The sequence below is a fragment of the Zootoca vivipara genome, chromosome 14, assembly GCF_965207765.1.
Source record: "Zootoca vivipara chromosome 14, rZooViv2.hap1.1, whole genome shotgun sequence".
Classification (NCBI taxonomy): Eukaryota; Metazoa; Chordata; class Lepidosauria; order Squamata; family Lacertidae; genus Zootoca; species Zootoca vivipara.
Genome location: NC_142597.1, coordinates 40,774,561 through 40,796,513, shown reverse-complemented (window position 1 = coordinate 40,796,513; position 21,953 = coordinate 40,774,561). Strand labels below are relative to the sequence as shown.

General features: G+C 45.6%; 1 protein-coding gene across 5 annotated transcripts in view; it reads left to right on the top strand.

The window, feature by feature from the left end:
• Positions 1-21,953, top strand: part of USP32 (ubiquitin specific peptidase 32) — a 149,408-nt gene that overhangs the window by 52,025 nt on the left and 75,430 nt on the right. For all 5 annotated transcript variants that reach the window (XM_088658062.1, XM_035140036.3, XM_035140035.3 and 2 more), the window contains exon 2: positions 5,630-5,757. In XM_088658062.1, coding sequence (XP_088514188.1) covers positions 5,630-5,757 — 128 coding nt within the window. The remainder of the gene's footprint in view (positions 1-5,629; positions 5,758-21,953) is intronic.

The following is a 21,953-nucleotide window of genomic DNA, read 5'->3' as shown; positions in this document are numbered from 1 at the left end:
TTGCCAGTGAATTTTCTTTAAGGAAAAGTGAGATGAATGCCCGTGGCTGCCAACCACCTTTGCGCCAACCATAAGGCTGTTAGGACCTGGCATTGTTTGCTTTGTCAAAAGCAGCACATCCCAGATTGCATTTCACTTTGAAAGGTGTCGAAAGTGGAATAATTTAAGTTGGAACGAGAACGAGGCAAGAAAATATGTTGAGCCATACCTTTTGGGCTCCTATCCTTGACTCTTTTTTTAAAGTATTATTACATACAAGGCCCCACACCTTAAATGAAAGAACTGACCTATCCCTGCCACCCGTCTCATTTGTGTTCTGCCTTTTCCTCCAAGGAGCTTGTGGTGGCATAAGTGGCTCCCCCACTTACTCTCCACCATTCTATGAGAGAGGAACAACATAGGAACACAGGGAGCTACATTGTACTGAGTCAGATTATTGTACTGTCTACATTGAGTGGCAGCAACTCTCCAGAGTTTCATGCGGTGGTCCCTCCCTCCCTACCTGGAGATGTTGAGGATTGAGCCTGGAACCTTCTGCATGCAAAGCAGATGCTCTGCCACTGACCCAAGTGAGCCCTTCCCTGATGAGTTCAGCATTTTACTCAGTACAGTGGTACCTTGGGTTAAGAACTTAATTCGTTCTGGAGGTCAGTTATTAACCTGAAACTGTTCTTAACCTGAGCTACCCCTTTAGCTAATGGGGCCTCCCGCTGCTGCCGCCGCCGCACCATCACCGCACAATTTCTGTTCTTATCCTGACTGACCGAACCCAAAGGGCACCACACTTCAAGAAGGATACTGACAAGCTGGAACGTCTCCAGAGGAGGGCAACCAAAATGGTCAAAGGCCTGGAAATGATGCCTTATGAGGAACGGCTTAGGGAACTGGGCATGTTTAGCCTGGAGAAGAGAAGGTTAAGGGGTAATATGATAGCCATGTTCAAATATATAAAAGGATGTCATATAGAGGAGGGAGAAAGGTTGTTTCCTGCTGCTCCAGAGAGGCGGACACGGAGCAATGGATTCAAACTACAAGAAAGAAGAACATTAGGAAGAACTTCCTGACAGTAAGAGCTGTTCGGCAGTGGAATTTGCTACCAAGGAGTGTGGTGGAGTCTCCTTCTTTGGAGGTCTTTAAGCAGAGGCTTGACAGCCATCTGTCAGGAATGCTTTGATGGTGTTTCCTGCTTGGCAGGGGGTTGGACTGGATGGCCCTTGTGGTCTCTTCCAACTCTATGATTCTCAATTTCTGGTGTCGGGGCATGCTCAGAAGCGATTTCCAGAGCCGCGGAAGAGAGCGCATGGGGACTCACCAAGCAGGTGGCTCAGTACAGGGGCAGCTCATGGGCCGGTTAAGGAACCTTCATGGGCTGCAGGTTGCCAACCTCTGTGCTAGAGCTTCAAAGATGTGCTGGCTTTAAGGACCCTAACTGCTGTTCCTGGAAGGAAAGGGAGAGCTCTCACAATGGAACAGAGAGTCCTGAGACATTGTTCAGACATGGTGCAACTAACACTTGGGTGTAGCCACTAAGGCAGCAGTCAAGAGAAGCTGAGGGGTTTGAATTCTTTTGCTTGTTTCACAATGGTAGTGGTGTGAGCACCTCACTGTTCTGTCTTGACAGCGTCTCCTGCTGGGGTCCTTATGACAAGCAGTGTGTCCAGATTGCTTCTCAGCCCAGCCCAGTACCTTGCAGATTGCAGGCATCTTGTACTTCTGCTGCAACTGGGAAGCAACTTTGTGGAACTAAAGACCACAGGCTTGAAAGTAACCTACAGAGAAAGGTCATCAAGTTTTCAAGAAGTTAGAGAGCAGCCGTAGGCTTGCAATATGAACTATTCTGCCCCAAATTCCAGGCAGCACAGTCAATCCTGGTTCATGAGTTTTGTGGACCAGGACCTAGTGCTTCAGTGGTGTATAAAAGTACTGATCCTGGGGGTATCACTGAATAGCTTTGGAAATCCTGGAAGCCAAGACCCAAGGCTGGGGCAAGTACTCTTTGGTGAGGGAAAAACCCAGCAGAGATTTAAAATGGCACAACATGCAGCAAAGCTAAAATGTGGCAATATAGGTTGTAAAACCTTCAGAATGTGCCCTTTCCAGTGAATCACAAAATATCTCACTTCCCTAGCACAAAGATAGGCCACACATTCAGCAAGTCAGTCTTCAAGGTTTTGTTAGGTCCAGGCTGCGGGAGGCATCTTAAGGTCAGATTTAATATGGCATCGCATGTGCTGTTCCACTGCAACTGCCTAAAGGCTAGGCTGATAGAAAGCAGAGTGAAGTAGAAGCAGCGGCTTAGGGAAGGAATGTGCAAGGGAGTGAGTGGGCTTCAAGAAGGCCCAGAGGAATGAGAAGAATAGGCTCAGCTGGAGGAAGGGTTCACATGCCCAGGAGCTGCAGAGGAGGTGAGGAATTGCTTGTTGATTCCGTATAATGAGCCAAGTCTTCAGTTGCAAGTCCCCCCCCCCAAAAAAAGTTGCTGTACGGTTTGAATTAATTATTGATGGCACTGCAAGTTGGTATATGAGGACGTAATGTGTGTATGTACTGGAGGATACTGAGCTCCCCCCGGAGAACTCACTGCTATTCTTTAGCATGATTCTCTCCACCCCAACACTTTTCTTCTGCGTGGCTAATCTGTAAAGCATTTAGAATGAAAAAGTCTGTGTGGTGTATTTTTTTTAAGTGCAGCTAGGATGCGATGCCAAGTTGGAATGGCTGTAGCAGCATGCGCCCTATTAATTATTAAGGCAGGTAAATATTGAGTAGGAGTGCCCATTTGGCTTGATGAATAGGGAAGAGGCTCGCACCGTGGAAAAGAAATGATTTTATTGTCAAGAGTCGTTTGTATCACTTCTTGCAGTGGGATCCATTTCCCTGCAGGAGAAGCAACTGGTGGATTAATGGTAGGGCTGCGTCCACACTTAAAAACTAAAACGGCACCCTCAAGCCTTTCGAAATCTTAAGCGCTCCATGTACTGCAGTAGGGAAAGCCAAATCCCCAAACCTGCAACAATACCTTTAAAACCGATTTGAATAATTAATTCTGCTTCACTAATTATAGGGAGAAACAAGGAGACACATTCTCAGCTACAGGGCATCTGTTTTGAACAGCCACTGACTCTGCAGTTAACATAAGGGCTAGTAATATGTGCGTGCATGTGTGTGCGTGCGCACACACACGTACACATGTGTCTGACAGGTGAATTTGCAATTCTGTATTCTGTGTGTCTGCATTTTGATCTCGGGAGACAATCTAGTAGCCACTCTGTACCTCTTTATGTTTGTGTATTGTTGCCTTTCCAATAGCACAGTTCCTTCATATTGTGGAATCAAAAAACAAGCTCTTTGCAACATAGGAGGCCGCATTATATCAGATTCATGGTGCATTTACCCCACTATTGTCTCCTCTGAACTGATAGCAGCTTTCCAGGGCATTTGCCTGTGAAGGGTATTTCTCACATACTGTGACTTGATCATTGGGACGGAGATGCTGGAGATTGAACCTTCTGCATGTAAGGAATGTACTGTGTTGCTGAGCTTCTCCCCATACCTGCTGTTGCAGCTTTGTATTATTGAAAGATCCTAAGAGGTTCACATTTGAATGGGGTGATTGGGGGTGAGGAATGCCCTTTGTGCCAGCACCAAAGTTTAGCTGCTTCCTTTTCCATTAAACTCAGGAAGAGAAAACATTTCAAATTCAGAACTGCTGGCACCAGACTCCTAGGTTCATGGAGCTATTCCACCCTGACTGCAAAACAACCCCCACCCCACCTTTTCTTGCTTCTTTTGTGTACAACGCGCTCTCTCTCTCTCTCTCTCTCTCTCTCTCTCTCTCTCTCTCTCTCTCTCTCTCTCTATATATATATATATATATATATATATCAGAACAGACATCCAGATGCTAGCATTGGAACCAGCCTCCTGGAAACAGACCAAGTTCAGTCAGGAGGCTTGATCTTCTGGCTGGCAACAGATGGGGGAGCTGGGTGTACAGATTAGAATTTGTCCCTGGGACTTGAAATCTTTCCATTGTGGTTGCAGACAGTCTTGTGAGAGCTGAATACAGAACACATGAACCTGGCAGCCTGGCGCTGCCATTTCCTCACCCCCAGGGGACGGGCAGGGGAAAGAGAGAATCTATTCCTCTTGACACAGCATTTGAAGAGCCTGATAAATAACTCCAAATCTACCCCCACTAACAATATTTATGAAGCTTCAATTTTTAATTTGTTGTAAGGGCCTCACTCTGGGAATAGGGGAAGCATTCTTGTGCAGCACCATGCAGCTCAGAGCTGGGCAACTCTTTCAGCGTTGAAGGTCAGCGTGGCAAATGTACTGCAAGCTGGAGGGACCTACAGCTGATCTAATTTACTTGGGGTGGGGTTTTGAAATGGATGCGGTGTGCACAGAATTATAAATATTTCTGTTGCTAGACACTGGATCTTAGGCCCTAATGCAGGGGTTGGCGAGCCTGTCTGTATATCCTTAGTGGTCCACAGCCATTAACCCCAGATTTGGGGGAGGGACCACAGTTCCCCAGTTCTATTTGCAGCATCCTCAGGTATGGCTAGGGAGAAACCCCATCTGAAGTCACAGAGAACCACTGCCAGTTAATCCTGAGCTTGATGGCCCAGTGGCTTGAGATGGAATGGGGCAGCTTCCAATGCTCCTATAACGTGACAACACGACATGCTTCAGCAGCAGACATATCAACTGTTTGGTGTACTTGTGAACATTTGCTGTGCTTCATTTAACCCGGCATTGTGCCCAGTGAGTTCAGGCGAGGGGGTGTCACATAACTCATTTTGGAGCTAGCAACCATGGAATTGCAGTTTCTTCTCCAAGTGGGGATGTGTGGTAATTGTTGGCATCTTGGAACAGGAACTTTGGGTCCAGGAGGAAGTCATCAGGCAGTTGTCACATGGTCACAGATTGCAACTGCAAACCAGAGGAATGTTTAGGGCATTTTTGTGTTTGTGTTATCAATGCCGCTCTGTTCCCTTCTTAGAAACCCTTCTTAACAAGAGGGGAATCAATTTTGAAAGCTTACTGAAATGCCAGGCAGTGGCAGGAGTCTTTCCTGTTGCATCAGTGTAGCTTGCAGCTTGGTAGATGAGTGGACTTTTTCTGCTCTTAAATTGTAAGGAGCAGCAGATCCCCTGTGAGTGTCATCCTTGAAGCATCCCATAGTGTTGCTTGGTCTGGAGCCTTAAACAGAAAGTAAAATGGTACAGGCGACAAAGAGGGAGTAGTGCTCCACCCACTGGTGCTTCTATAGTTTGGGGTCTCTGCCTTCTAGTTTTTCCTACAATGCCCCAGATGAGTGTTATGGGAAAAAGCAAAATGCCAGCTGCCAGTGGACCGACAGCTGCCAGAGCCATGTATCATTGTTTGGAGGAAAGATGACTTCAGTGCAACGGGCTTTCTGGGACACGGGGGCTGCAGGAGTGACCAGGGAATTCTGTGTGCTGATGATGGGTGTGCATTGTTTCTGCAAGAATGATCTTATTCCAATAATCTTAGCAAACAATTTCATTTTTAAAAAATCGGCTGACTTTTCTCTGAGTAAATTTATTGATTACAGAGTATGTACCTAACTCTTTCCCTCTCCGCCCTCCCAATGCAGTTACAGATGTAGAACTGAAGCGGCTGAAAGATGCCTTCAAGAGGACCTGCGGACTCTCATATTACATGAGCCAGCAGTGCTTCGTTCGGGAAGTGCTTGGGGATGGAGTTCCTCCCAAAGTTGCTGAGGTAATTACTGATTTCCTTGAAGTGTTGGGGGGTCGTGGTTGAGTTGCATGCATTCAACTTGCTCTGGAAATGGTTGCTCAATATCTGTAGTTCTTTATAGCCTCACACCAACCAATATACCAGTCATAGTGTCTCTTCTAGTTAGTCACGCCGATATATGTGCGTTTATAACATGGTGTGTTGCTGTTTGTGAAAACTAGCAGTTGTAATCCTAGGGCCTGTATCAGCCTTCCCTCGGCCCGGTGTTCTTCATATATTTTGATCTATACCTCCTGTTGTTTCTAGCTGTGGCTGAGGTCTTTAAGCAGAGGCTTGACAGGCATATGTCAAGAATGCTTTGATGGTGTTTCCTGCTTGGCAGGGGGTTGGACTGGATGGCCCTTGTGGTCTCTTCCAACTCTATGATTCTATGATGGGAATTTTAATCCAGATTGTCTCCAGATCAGTAGCAGGTTGGAGAAGACTATAGACACCTGCTTTTGCTTGCTTCAGGCTGAAGACAGCTGTAGTGCAGAACATCTGGAGGGCACACTAGGTTAGGGAAAGCTGAACTTTTATGTGCTGGCCAGTTCTGTCACACTTCCTGACCAAGCAGCAAGTCACAGGATGAAGGGGTGGGATGGTGCAGATAGGAGAGAAAGTTGGGTTCTCAATGGCTGGGGTCACCAGGGAGTAGGTTTATACCTCCACCAAGAGGTCAAGAAGGGAGAAGGGAGTGGTTGCCCTTCACTGCTATGGAGAACAGTAGAGTTCTATGGTGGCAAAATATTGGGTGGGAGGAAATACCCCTGAAAGGTGGCGGTGAAGGCAAAATCTGTGCTTCATCCTTGCACTGAGTGGCCAGACACTCACAGTCAGGAATTAGGGTATGTCTTTGTGCTCAGTGTGTAGAGATGCACCGCACTCCACCACTGGGTCCTTCTAGTATACAAGACCCCCACAGGAAGCTGCCTTCTGCTGAGTCAGACCATTGGTTCATCTTGCTCAGTACAGTATTGTCAACATGGACTGGCAGTGGCTCTCCAGGGTTTTGGACAGGAGTCTCTCCATCTTTGTCTCTAGTCATAACAACCACTTCTTACCAGAGGTCCAGGGCTGTCTTCAGCAACTTCATCATTTATCCATCTCTGTCATCCTGCCACCCACCCAAAAAGGGCTCACAAATCTACACCTGATGTTTGTATGATTTGAGGTAGTAAAAGAGGGCAAAACCCCCACAATAATTTCTACCTTCTGCTATTGTTTCTTGTTAATGTTACTCCCTTCTTTTCAAAATAAAGCTCTCCTAGTTCTGTGGCCACGAATATACATTGAAACGAAAAATAAGGAGAGCGAGGAGGAGAATTGGGCAACTAATAAATTGAATTAATAGTAGTGGGGCCTGCAGCAAATTGTTGCAGGTTCTGCTGATCAGGATTTCAGCCACCCTGTTCCATTTCCCCCTTCTGATAGTTCTCTGTTCCCCACAACTGTCAGTCAGCATTCCATGGTCACTGGGCATGCTCATTCTTGACTGGGTTGTTTGTTGGTTCCCTGCCCCCTTTCTGCAAATCTTAGGGTGTCCCCCCCCCCCCGCCAAAAAACCCCCTCTTGCTGACAACTTCCCTCTTGAGCGTGGGTGGTGCCATTTTGGCTGAGTAAGTGACGGCATTCAGTGCCTGAACGTCAGAAATAGAGGGGATCATAAACAGCTCTAGGGCTCTCCTCCCACACTTTTGGGAAAGGTATATAAATAACTGCTGTGAAAAGGGAAGGGTGTCAGGGCTGATCCTAGTTGGGGAAACAGCAGCTGACGCAGATGGTGGCAGCAGCAGTTTGCCTCACTGGCTGCTGAAGCTTCTCTAAGGAAATTACTGGAATCATTGAGTCTGATAGAATACTGTGTTATTAGCTCCCCACCCCAACCCCCATCTAAAAGTGCCCTGTGTGGCAAAGAATAAAGCGGGACAGCAAGTTCTAGGCCTAGGGAGTGGCTTAGAACATGGAAATTTGTGGTTGAAATAAAATATCCCCAAAACATGAAGGCGAAAGTAAAGATGAACAACATGGAGGAGTTGAAGAATGAATTACTTAGAAAGTAATAAGCACAGTTATAAATTGGATACAAAAAGGCAGTCGTGTAAGGTAATCGTAAAGGAGTAGCAGCCTCATAGTTCCAGCTGCAAACAGAGGAAATAAGTTGAGCATCTGAATAGAAAACTGACCTAAAATCCTAAGATGAGACACAAGTAAACCAACAAGAGTTGAAAGCATTATTGGGGGAGAGGTGTAGTTTTTGCACACCAAAGGCTCTGGTTTCAGTCCTTGGCATCTCCAGGCAGGGCTGGGAAACACTCCTGTCTGAAACCCTGGAGAGCTGCTGTCAATCAGTGACTGTAGACCCAGGGGTGGGGAGTCTTTGACCCACCAAGCAATGATAAGACTCCAAATTCTGATTATCCCTAGCCAACATAGCCAGCGGTCAGGGATGCTGGGAGTTGTAATCCAGCGACATCAGGAGGGCCAACAAGTTCCTCCATCCCTGCTGTTGACAGTACTTAGAATCATAAAATTGTAGAGTTGGGAGCCTCAGGGTCCACTTGTCCAACCTCTTGCAACACAGGACTCTTTTGCCCAACGTGGGGCTCGAACCCGTGACCTTGAACTTAAGAGTCTCATGATTTACCAACGGTCCCAGCTTGGTTAGATGGTTTGTGTTCCTAAGAAGACTGTGGCAGAGATGCAGAGGCAAAATGAATCAGAAGTAATTGACAGGCAGGAGCTGTTTTATCACAGAAAGGTAGTGCAAAAACCAGAGGCAGTGGTGGAGGCCATTAAGGAGGAAGGCAGACTTAGCAAAGAGTTGAGTGCAGACAATGAGGAGAGGAATAAGAGGAAATTAATGGAGAAAAAATAAGATTAGTCCAAGAGGGAGTGAATAAAAGCAGGCACTTTCAACAAAGAGCATCAGATGCAGATCAGTGCTGCAGTTGTTCAGTGGCATGAACAGCCTTCCTTGCTGTTCTATATCCACACGATCCTTTAAAGGTGCTTTAAGCATTACTTTTGACCATATGTAGCTTGTTTTCAGGTTTCGAGGGGAGCAGATACAATGCTTTCAAAAACACTGCCATGAGAGAGATCGCCTAGAAGTGACACTCCTGTGCCTTTTTACACGTAGACAGGTAGAAATATAGCAGGCAGTGTCTTTCTCATCAGAAGTCATTTATTTTCTAATTATCACAAGGTCTTTAAGTACACAGGAACTCCACCAGAGAAAATAAGTGAAGTGGGGTGGTGGCAGGAGTGAGCCAGCAGTAAAATACATCGAGCTAGTTGGTATTAACCCTTTATTAGCCAAACCAGGATCTGCACAAGAGAGCTACCATGTTCCCCCTTTTTAAAGACACCGTCTTATACCTTTTTTTACTTAAAAAAACACACGGTGTCTTATTTTCAGGGGATGTCTTGTACCTTAAGGCCTCCTTGGAGCAGCCAGGCCACTGGCTCGGGGTGCTGCTGGGCACTCTGTGCGGCGCTGCTGGGCGCTCTACACGGCGCTGCAGCAACCGCCGGTTCCAGGCACCAGACCTTTAGAAGGCATCTCAAGGCAGCCCTGTTTAGGGAAGCGTTTAATGTTTGATGGATTTCTGTATTTTAGTGTTTTGTTGGAAGCCGCCCAGAGTAGATGGGCAGGGTATAAATAATAAATTATTATTATTATTATTATTATTATTATTATTATTATTGCCCCTGTGAAGCAGTTGCTGAGACTGAAGGTCCCCACCTCCTTGCAGCTGCCTAAGTTGCCGCCTCCAGAGTTTCCCCCAAGCAATCTGAGACTGCACCTGTGTGAAGCTAACTTCTCCTCTGCCCTCTTCATGTGTCTCCTGGTTCTGGTTTTGGATATCAGAACCAAGCTCCATTGCAGCTTTCTAGTTTGTGTTACTCAGGGAGTTAGAATGATCAAGCAGCATGCACCAGCACACTTCATGCAGCTCATTCCCAGTAAACCATAAGGCATAAATCCCGGCTTTATGTGCCATGTGAACACAGTCTATATGTGTTCTGTTATATCTGGATGTATCTGTGCCATTCTTGCTGAACCTGTGGAAGACAACAGATAATCATTTCAACATAATAATTATTTTCCCAGCAAAGCTAGCCAGGCATGTTTCTTAAAAAAAAATGCAGCAAGCAGCAGTGAAAATGGCAAAAATACTTCCCCTGTTTATAAAACATTCATTCTTAAATGTTTAAATCTAAAATAATAGTAACAACTCCCTTTCATTCCCAACTGTCCCTAATCTGTAATGTGTCCTGGTGAAATCACAATAAGGTAGAAGGAGCTGGTGCGTTTTCAGGGCTGTGTGTACTGTACCACAAGAGCACAACAACTTCAGAGTTGTGTGTGCGCTGTTCAGCTTCTAGAAAAATTCAGCCTTGAAAAATTCAGCTGTATATTAAGCCGTCCTATATTTTCCTAGCCTGCATAACTGAGAAGATATGCTTGAAAGCATAATGACCGATATCTCAATCTGGAGAGGTGTTGGAATAAAATTTCCAGGTTTGGGGCATGGGCCCTATTCTCTCTCTCTCTCTCTCTCTCTCTCTCTCTCTCTCTCTCTCTCTCTCTCTCTCTCTCTCTCATTGTATTTAGGAGAAACGTGAGATAGCAATCCAGTGCTTATGTACCTGGTGGTGTCAGTGCTTACATATTCTGCATTTTGCAAAGTGGTCAGTAATCTGGAGGTTTTCCCCACACCCCTTCTTGGAGGCAAAAGGGGCATGGATGACCCATCTCCATAGCATCACATTCTGCCACCCTCATTCCCCTTGATAAAGTGGTTCTCTGGTATAACCAGCTGTTAACCAGGACCTTCACCAGAACCACATGATGCAGTCCATGCAACATCAAACAATTTCCCAAATTAAAACATTGGAAGTGCCTTTTTTTAACTGTGGAAATTTTCTGGGGGCTCCAACCACAATATTTGGGTAACTTTCGGAAATTGTTCAAGGCCAAGAAGAGAACTTGAAATTTATAGAATCTCTGCAACTGGGTTTGAATGGTAAGGAAGTTACTGGCACTCATGGCTGTGGTAGAAAAACCTGAAGGGGCAGGCAGCATCTAGTAAGGACTCAGAAAATGTCAGAAGCTTGTTCTATATAATTTTAAAACCCATTTCAACCTGGAGGCCATCTGTGATATATACAGCTATTGATTTTTCTGGTATGAATGATTAGGTATCTAGGCATCTCCCATTAAGTGAAGTCAGATCTAGGCACAACCTATTTCTATCGGGTGAAATGGGCTAATGATTTTTTTTTTTGTCGCTTGAGAAGCAATTATTGATAAGACTCTGCCTGCATCTTTTGCAGATGCTGTTGTACATGTGCACAAGAATAAGGATTTGGAGAATAAATACTGAGTCCACAGAGAGATACAGAGCTCTAACACAGGACAGGGCTCTAAGTTACCTTCAATTCTGTGTTGAGTCTGGTAGTTGGCACAGACTTTGGACTCGTGAAAGGCAAATCAAGTTTCTAGGCCTCATTATTTGGAGGAGAGGTTTGGAAATGTACACATGGTTATGGCAGAATAGGATTAGGTTAATTGCAGTGGAGAGGGAGTGTACCACTTACTGTTTCTCACATAATCATACATTTTCTTCTCCCAAATGCACACACACAAAAGGCAAGATTCTCCAAACTCTGTATGTTGCCATATTCTGGCTTGGAAAGCTAACATATAAATATTTTTACATACTAGGGGGGGTGGGGAAATCGCTGGAATTATTAGATTGTTGATGCAGAATTATCTGATTTGAGTCCAGTGTATGGGAGCATGCTTCATCCCAGAATGGAATAACTTTCCAAGCTCCCAGGTTGTTGATATAAATATTACTAAATAGCACAATTGGTGTACATGGCACTGCACAGAGTAATGCAAGCAAAAAAATGGGTCCCTCTCTCATAGACTTAACCTAGTGAGAGCTGGACCATAAAGAAGGCTGATCGCCGAAGAATTGATGCTTTTGAATTATGGTGCTGGAGGAGACTCTTGAGAGTCCCATGGACTGCTAGAAGATCAAACCTATCCATTCTTAAGGAAATCAGCCCTGAGTGCTCCCTGGAAGGACAGATCGTGAAGCTGAGGCTCCAATACTTTGGCCACCTCATGAGAAGAGAAGAATCCTTGGAAAAGACCCTGATGTTGGGAAAGATTGAGGGCACTAGGAGAAGAGGACGACAGAGGACAAGATGGTTGGACAGTGTTCTCGAAGCTACAAACATGAGTTTGACCAAACTGCGGGAGGCAGTGCAAGACAGGAGTGCCTGGCGTGCTATGGTCCGTGGGGTCATGAAGAGTCGGACACGACTAAACGACTAAACAACAACAACAGTGAAGGGAGAGGCAAGAGCAGTGGGTCTGAGTAATATGCCATTGCATATACTTGGGAGTCATTTTGAATTTGGGATGGAGGCCAGGAGTGTTCAGTCAGGGGCTTTCTAGGAAAGGTGGGTTTTTTACACGAGGGAATTTAATGGAAGAGGGAGCAGGATTGCTGGGCACAAAGGACTACAAGGTGACAGTTTTTAGTTCCTTTTGGGGGCCAATTTCAGTTTTTCAAATGCCAGTGTTTCCCAAGACTGGCCACATTTTCCTATAACTTGCCACTGCCTTGCCTCAGCTTGAGATTAACGAAGCAGGTGGACACGGGGGCTGCTGAAATGAAAGCTGGAAGTCAGGGGATCGTGTGTGTTGGAATAGAGCTCATGCCGGTTGTTTGGGCTGTTGCACTAAGCCAGGTGAAACCACAACTCGCACCAGCCATCATGCCTAGTGATTGGGGATTATGGGAGGTGCAGTCCAGCAACGTCTGGAGGGCCACAGGTACTTCAGCCCTTCCGTTTCTCCGAGGACAGAGACACCAAAGCCCTCTATATCAGGGAGCATTGTGTTTAGTGTTTACCTGTGGATCTCAACAGATGTGGCATGTTTATATGTTTAAGCCTCATCTGAGCCTTAGTCAAACTTGGCTGCAGTTTGTCCCACTGGTGTGGTGGTAAACTTTGAAATGTAAGTGTGTTTGTGACAACGCTCATGGCCACACCTATTCTTAACACTATACAAGAGGAGTGGAACCTGTGACCTTTAAATGTTGTTGGACTTCAACTCCCATTATCCCTCACCACTGGCCAGGCTGGCCAGGGCTAATAGGAGTTTGGAATTCAACATCTGGAGGGCCACAGGTTCACCATCCCTGTTATATAATGCAGATTAATGTTTGACCAATGCCAACTTTTTTCACCCCACCCTTTTTATTTTTTGCTTAACATCCAGTCTGATGAAGTGTTTTGGTGGACTCAAACGCTTGATTGCTATTTTGTTCTGCTTTGGTTGGTTGGTTATAATGAAGGGATTTTCTTTCCAGTTTGGCAGTTTAACTCTTGGCTAATATAACCCACCTCTTCTGCATTGCTTACTTGGTGAGTTGATCTCCCAATAAACTTATTTATTTGGCATGCAGAAAATTGTCAGCTAGCTCTCTGGGAGATGTTGACTTCATCCCTGCTGTGAAATAAGTAGCTCCTCTTCATCCCTGTTCCACTGCACCACTGGTTTGCCCCATCCTTTTAAAGGCATCATTTCCCCAAATATCTGTTGACAGGAATACATTTCTATATTTCTGAGTTCAGCTAGAAGGTATACTTCACTTCTGCACCAAAATATGCTTTTGTTTTTAGAGTATAGGTGAATAAGAACTACCTGCCCTCAGACGAGCACCTTGCTTATTCATTTATTAAATTGATAAACTGCCCTTCATTTGAGGATCACAGCAGTTTTCAGCATAAAAACATAGAAATGCACAACATAATAGCAAAAAATGATAATACCCCCTGTTTAAAAGTCCATAGATTATTTAATCAGTGAAAGGCCTTACTATAGAGGAATGTTTTCACCTGATGTCTAAAGGTATGTAATAAGACTCCAGGCGAGCCTCCCTGAGGAGAGCATTCCAAATACAGGGTTTGGGTTTGGTTGGCATCTATCTTGGGAGACAATGGAAGAGTGTACCTTCAGCAGCCACCACAGAAAAGGCCTATTCTTATATTGCCCCTCTCTGGAGTTCTCATACTGGGGGCACACGAAGAAGGGCTTCAAATGATGACCGCAGGTTCCAGGTCAGTTCATATTGGGAGAGATGATCCTTGAGGTACCTTGTTTCTCCTAAAATAAGACATACCCATAAAATAAGCCGTAGCAGGATTTCTAAGCAGTTGTGCAATATAAGCCATACCCCGAAAATAAGACATAGTGATAGGTGCAGTTCTGGAGGGCGCCAAGGAAGAGGCTAGGCTGGACATGTAATTAAAAATAAGACATCCCCTGAAAATAAGCCACCGTGTTGTTTTTTTAGGAAAAATATAAGACGGTGTCTTATTTTCAGAGAAACACGGTATTTCAGTCTTATAACAAAACCAGGTTATATGCTCAAACTGTCGTGCCCTGGTGAGCAACCTTGCTGCCATATTATGCACCAACTGAATTTTCTAAATCTGCTTTAGAGCTAGCCCCATGTATAATGCATTGCTGTAATCTAGCCTAGGAGTTACCAAACATAGACAACAGAAGTTAGGCTATCCCTGTCCAGATAGGGGCACAGCTGTTTGTCCAACAGAAGCTGATGGAAGGCACTCTGTGCCACCGAGGCCACCTGAGCCTCAAGGGACAGCTGTGAATCTGGAACTATGCCCAAGCTATGTACCTGTTCCTTCAGAGGGATTGTAATCTCATCAAGAGCAGGCATCCATCCTTTCTAGGGAACCCGCCCACTAACAGTGCCTCTGTCTTACCTGGATTGAGCTTCAGTTTGTAACCTTGCGTGAGTCATTTTCCTGAATGATTTTCCTGCACCTGACGGGGTTAACGCATAGGATTTTTTCCAACCTTGCAGGAGGTTGTTGGACAGAGGCCAAGCCAGAACAGCAACTCACAAAGAGATTCAAATGGACAGCCTCTTTTTCAGGGGAGGGCATTCTGCCTGGCCTACACCTTGACAGAGATTGAATGATCCAGTCACGATTGATGTAGAAACATGTCAGAATAGCTGATCGGAAGGCTGGAAGATGAGCAGGGCATTGGGTGGAGACGTAGCGGTCAGTCTCCTGTGTGGCTGGAAACTTTGGGCTGCCAGAAGCTGTCGGTAATTTAACTCCTCGCAGCACACGGGCGTCCTGGCACACAGCTGGGTAATTACTGCTCGAGGAGGTGCTTCGGCTCCACAATCGGTTGCTTCTTTTTCTCCTTTCCCGTAAATATGGCAACCACTTTTAATTGCAGCGCAAGCAGATTTTTTTAGGAGTCAGCTCCCCCCCCCCTTCTCTGGCACAGAGAAATCTTAATAGGTATCATGGAGGGAGCTGGGCATTCGGAAGTGTAATCTGCTCCATCAGTTTTAGAAGTGTAACATCCACACTCTTCGTCTTGAAAGCAGGCTGCTTTCCACACCTCACACAGCAAGTGTATTTTCAGTGTATTGTCAACAGAAAGGGCTGTGAGGTAAATATAGTTGTATCCAAAGGTGAGATTTGTGCCTGCAGCTTTGAGAGCAGAATTTGGACTGTGGGTCTGGAGAATTTCATGTTTTATGTAAATCATGTGTAACTTGGTTTGAATCTTAACATTGGCAATTACTTAGGACAGGCAGGGCAGTCTTGTAGTCTTACCTGAAGGATGGTTTGGTGATTTTAAGAGAGCTGCACACCTGGTCACTTATGGCAGCTGTGGTACAGAATTGGAGATTCAGTGTCTTGTGATTCCCAGGACCTGAAGGGTTCTGGGTTGACCTGCTAGTGTCCCTGCTTGAACTGTCCACTTCTTCAGACCATGTGTTCATCCATCTGGCTACACTAAGGTGGCTTACAAAATAGCTACAAATGTAAATACCAACAATAGAACAGTGTAAAGAACAGTGAATTGTAAGCAACTGTATTTGTTGACAGCAAAATAAGACCGAACTGAAAAATAAACACAACCTATTTACCACAACAGACCAATAGTACTGTGCCACACGAGTCACCACTGGCATTCAGGCTTTCGTGAAACAAGAAATAGGGAGCTAGTGCACAAAAGGGTCACTAGCCTGCAGAGTTTTATTAGACCACTGTGGACTGACAGAAATGCTGGTGTAGAGATGGGAAGCTTCCATCCTCTTGCAGACCACTTGGTTTCTCTTTTGGGACTAAAGAAAGGACAAAGCACTCCATCCCTCCTCCACCAGCTCACTTTGAGCACTTGCATACAATCCCTGGTTGCTTTTTGTGCCAGCCAAATGGTTAATACAAAGCTGGATCAGTGCCTCCTGATGTGTCAGGGTTCTGGTTGAAACTGACAGCATGTTAACAACTGACAGCTCATGCTTTACATTCATGTGCTGAGCAGTGGGAGGGAGGAGAACTCTACTGTTCTGCTACGGCTTGCAGGGAAAGTGGAAGAACCACAAAGCCCCTTCCAGACAGGCAAAGCTAAGGCAAAGCAGGCCTCTCTGAGCAAGTCAGAACCCTGGACAGCTCCCAGTTGGCTGAGCTATAAAAGATGTTGTCTCAGCACAGAGCTGGTATCACATGAGCGCTTATGTATGCTGAGCAAGGCAGTTGGCTCTACCTCCTTGACAGTGTTAGAAACTAAAATGTGAAAGCTAGGAGCTAAATGGCACCTTAAACCTAGGTTATGGGCTCAACAATGGAATGTCTAGGCACACTTTTTTATAACAATACAAAGCTGAAAATGAATGAACTGCAGCTAAAATGCTCATTTTTCACGTGCCCTAGTTCTTCTCCTGCCCCACCCCTCTGATATTCTTAAGAGGATCTCTTCTCTAGTCTTCAGAGAGTAGCTGGAAGTGGGGAGGCAGAAAAAGGTCCTTTTCTTCCACTCTCTAGTTTTAATCAGAAATCTTTGGCGCAGTATTTCGCCCAGAGCTCAGAAACTGCTCATGTTGATGAAATTCCCTGTCACAAAATGTGCCTAGAACAATGGGAGTTTCAAACACTGCTCCTTGAGAAGATGGCTATGTTGACTTTGGGGGCCCTTTTGTGATTCTGTAGGCACTGACTTCTTTGCTCTGTAGTGGAGGGGGTGTTAGCAGGGGCTTGTGCTCTGAGGAAGATGGTAAAGCTACATCCTCAATTCAGGAGGGTCCATGGAGAAGTGGGCACCCTGTATTTCTCCCTCATCAGGGATCATGACAAGACTAGGGGAGAATGCTGCAAGCCTGGGACTTGCTCCCCGCTTTGCCCCCATGCAGAGGTTTTGGGAAGAGGGACATGTCTTGAAACGTGTAAAGTGGATTATGTTGCTGTTGTGTGGAAATACTTTCTGGAGACTCTCTGGTGCCCTTGAGAACCTACACAGTGGAGAGGTAAGGAGGCCATTTGACAACTATTGAAAGTTGTTAATGTGTTTGGTCCTGTTTTTGAAAAAGTGGGGCTGGCCTATGGCAAGCACTGGAGAGGGCAATCAAAGCTGAAGCTCCATGCTACCTGGTTATTGAAGCAAAGCATCTGTTCCTGATGGTGTTTTGTCTTTAAACTCGTGGAAATCTCTTGCAAGGACTTTGGGCATCTCAGTCCCTGTAGAGCAGTGGGGAGTGAGGGTATCTCGCCACAACTGGCACTAAGGAGAATTACATTTCTGGCACCTGATCATCCCTTGAATGTTTGTGTGGTCATTGCGAGTCAATGTGGTAGCCTGGAATGTCCCATACATTTTATGTTGCTGTCCTATTCCTGTGTCCGCTGTGTTGTTGCCACTCTTCAGGTAAGTTTTCCCTCAAGTTAACTTTTGCTTTGTCATTGTTGCCAAAGCTGCTTGTTCATCATCATCATCACCATCCCTGTGTTCCAGGTTTGCCTCATGGGGCGTGTGCAGTTGCTTTGCTTGTGAGAAATGATCTCCCATGTTTCTTTTACATGGGACAGATCCCTAGAAAATCATTGAGTTAGCATTGTTGGAGGGATAACTCGGATAAGACTCTTGCAGTTGGAAGCAGACTGTCTTGAGTTAGATAACCTGGCTCTGCACAAAGCAGTTTAATATTATTACATGTATATTAATTTCTCTGAGAAGCGCATCAGTGGCTCCTTCCCACCCCAAACCTAGTTTTGTCTGTTTTGTCTTCACAGCAGCTCTGTGAGGGAGGTTAGATTAAGGATGGCATAAGGCCACTCTGTGTGCTTTGCAGCTGAATGGGGATTTCAACCTGAGTTTCCCCTCAAACACTGTCCAGCAGTCTAACCACTGCACTAGAACTTGGAGATGTCTGTCTACTAGAGCTGTGCAGTGTGTTAGTAGATTTAAACAACTTTAGCATATGTGATTTTTAACAGAACTGGAATCTATGGAGCTGGAACATGACGCCATTAATACACTTGAACCACATCTGCTTAAAGCTATGCAGTGGGCCTCTCTCTGAAGGTGGCAGAAGCTATTTTGAAGCTGAGCATTTACCAAGCCCAGGAAAATAGTCCCTTGGCTCCTTGCAGTGTTTTCTGAGAACCAGGTGCTACTTTACAATAAAAGGACCTCAAATACACTCTCAGGGCTGAGCTTCCTTGCTCAAAACAGGCCCTTTCTTCCTTTTGAGACCCTGCTGTGTTTTCAGAAAGTCAACCCTGTTTAATAGCCAGGTAATGTGAGTGGATAAAATGGCTGCAACCTGCTGTGTTTTTGTTTCTTATCTTCCACGGATGAAGTTTCCAGCATACTCGGGGGCTGAACATTTTTTAAGACTTTCAGCCTTCTTGGAATGGAAGCTTCAGAAAAGAAACAGCAGCGATGAGAATCTGGAAGGCTCATTTATTCACTCCCAATTTTGTAGCGTTACCTGCCTTCAGAAGAGACATGCCCAGAATAGCAATCTCTTTGATCCAATGTCTCTTAAAAAGTAAGGTTCTGGTTTAATGAGATCAAAGGCAAAGTTTCAGGTTCCCATGGTCCCTGTTTTTTGGCCATGCTGGCTGGGGCTGAAGGAGGTTCGAGTCCCAGCAATAGCTGGATGGTCCTAGCTTCTCCAGCCCAGATATACACCAAACCTGAGAAATCCAGAGACCTCATAATGCCTGCCACTAGCTGGGGCTTGTAAGCTGGAGGGCACAGAGCAGGGGAATTCAGTTGTTGTCAGCAGGAACAAGATAGGGAACTAATAGGAGCAGCAATTATGGCCTTTGTGTCTGGCAGTAAAAAAAAGACCCTGCTTGGAAGGGTGTGTGCATGGCAGTTTTTGTGGAGCTCTCCTTGCTTGGGAGCCTAGAGCAGGACAAAACTTGAAAGGTCGCTTTCTGCCTCCAGGTCCCTGTAGTGCTTGTTTGGAACCAGTAGCCACTACAGGTATGGGGAGGCTTCTGTATATGTGGCTCCTTTTGAATGGTACTGAAGTATTTAAGCTGACCTTGCAAATAAAGTAAGTGAACATTATTAGCCTGTAAACTGCTAATAATGCACGTGCCCAAGCATTCCAGAGTTGATGATTAGTGACAGACAAACAACCTGAAAGGAGGAGGAGAGCCCCACTCCGTTTCAGTTTATTAAACCTGCTCTGCCTAGTCACTTCCAGTTTACCTCTAGAAAACTGGAGGAGAGTGCTTGTGATATGATTGCCTGGGCTAGAATGAGAGGTTGTGGCTTTCTATGTGCCAGTGTCCAAACTTTAGGAGAGCCGGCATAAATTGTTTAGGGAGAAGCCTTTTTAAATCAATTGTAAATAAAACCCCAGGCACTAGGAGTGCCTGATATTTATGCACCTTGAAAACGCTCCACCTCTGGTTCTTGGAGAAGCAAGACAGGCTGAGTTATTTTAGAAGCAGGGGGAGATTTGTCCTATGATGACTTCTCGCATGACTATCGGACCTATAAATAATCACCTAGTGCTGCAACCTGAAGGGTAGCTAATAAGTAATATGATATACTGTGCGTATCTGAGGACAAATGTGTTGGAACAGGTTTGTTGGCCCGTGAGGCTTGAGAGGGAGGTGACAGAATGGCCACGCCACTGGTGACTTAAGTATGAATGTTCATTCCCTCCCAGAGTAGCTGACACAGTGAAAGGCATGGCGTAGGTCAGCTGTGGTCCTCCTGATGTTGTTGAACTCAAAACTCACATCAGCCTTAGCCAGCATAGTCAATGGTCAGGGATGATGGGAGCTGTAGTCCAACAACATCTGGAGGACCACAGGGTTCCCCACCCCAGAAAATAGAAACTGGCCGGCTTTGTTGTGTTTCCTGTCAATTAGTGGTGTGGGGAACCTTTGGCCCTCTCTTTTGAGGGACACATTGGGCTCCTTCTGGGGTAGTTTGTTCCCCATCCTGCATTTTGCTCTCACTCATGGCTCCTAGAAGCTGTCAGCATGTGACAACAGCCACATCCTGGGAACAGCTTTGATTGGCCAACTAAACTAGGTGAGGGTAACCAAACCCTCAGTGAGTTAGGGACTTCCCCTGTTTGTGAAGACAGGCTCTATCAGGTTTAGTGGATGAGAACAATACTTGGTCTAACAGTTAAGAAGGCGGTTTCTGCACATGCTGTATAGGGAAGTGAGGGGCAGATTGGGCTCGTTAGCCTGGGAAGGTATCCCATCTAGGAAATGGAGAACACTGTTCCTAAACCTCCACTGCTTGCTTTGGGAGAAGAAAAGTATAAGGAATAAACCTTACACAAATTTGGAGTGGAGTCCCTAAGATGGGTACGTTTAACCTGGAGAAGAGAAGGTTAAGGGGTGATACGATAGCCATGTTCAAATATATAAAAGGATGTCATATAGAAGAGGGTGAAAGGTTGTTTTCTGCTGCTCCAGAGAAGCGGACACGGAGCAATGGATTCAAGCTACAAGAAAGAAGATTCCACCTAAACATTAGAAAGAACTTCCTGACAGTAAGAGCTGTTCGGCAGTGGAATTTGCTGCCAAGGAGTGTGGTGGAGTCTCCTTCTTTGGAGGTCTTTAAGCAGAGGCTTGACAGCCATCTGTTAGGAATGCTTTGATGGTGTTTCCTGCTTGGCAGGGGGTTGGACTGGATGGCCCTTGTGGTCTCTTCCAACTCTATGATTCCATGATGGCTGGATGGTGCCTTGCACGCCTCCTTCCAGCAACTCCTGCAACTAAGCAGGTGCCCAATGTGTGGCTTTCCTTTCCTTTGGACCACATCAGCGAGGCCAAGAGCGGGGACATTGGGCAGCCCAGGACCTCCATACACGCTGCCTGGGCTTGTGCCCTGGGGAGGTCACTTCAGTGCTAATAATGCAGCCATGCTTGCTGGAGCTGCAACATCTGGAGGGCCAAAAGGTTCCCTGCGCTCGCTATAAATAGATAAGCAAGGCTTCAACACTTGTTTTTAGAGTGGATGGGAAGTTTTCACTCGTAATAATAGTGCTTAACATTGCTTTAAAGTACTCAGAACCACTTTACCTGCCTTAACAGTCAGTAGCTTTGCCACCCACATTACAGATGAGGGGAGGGAGGGAGGCTAAGGAGGCGGCCAAAGGATGATAAGTGAGTTCATATCAGATGCAATATTCATACCAGGGACTTAAATCACTTGCAATCCAGTCACTTACAGTGGGAAATGTTAACTAGCAGCCACTGGAGAGTTCTTCCTCTGTCATAGTCCTGCCAGCCGTCCACCCCCTCATATTAAAGTCCTGTTCCTACTCAACCTAAGATGCACAGTTGGGAGAATAATATATGTGTAGCACTAAACCACCTATTGAAACAATGTGCCATTTGGCTTTGGTCTAGGGGCTGATGGTTGTGCCGGTCAGCTCTGTTGATGGGGCTTGGTGTAAATGTTGACTTCTGGCAGTGGCTAGAAGCCCAGGATAATGTATTAGGTGTGGGTGACTTGGAGATTCCCTTCTTGCAAAAGCTTTTGATTTTTGTTAGTTGGGTTTAGTCATGCATGTTTGTCTATGGGACCATTTTGTACAGATACAGGTTTGAGTTTCACACTGCAATCTTTGTCTACTTTTATGCCCAGGTAAGTGTTAGTAGGATTAAAGCCTGCGATCCCAGGTCGAGATCGCCTTACATGTCCAGGCTTTTAATGCACCTGTTACCTCTTTGGAGGTATTCATTACTTTTCAGTTCTAATGTTTGCACTGCTGCTGTTTTTATGAAAGACTGTTGTTAGCAGTTGAATTACTTTTTATTGTTTTGTT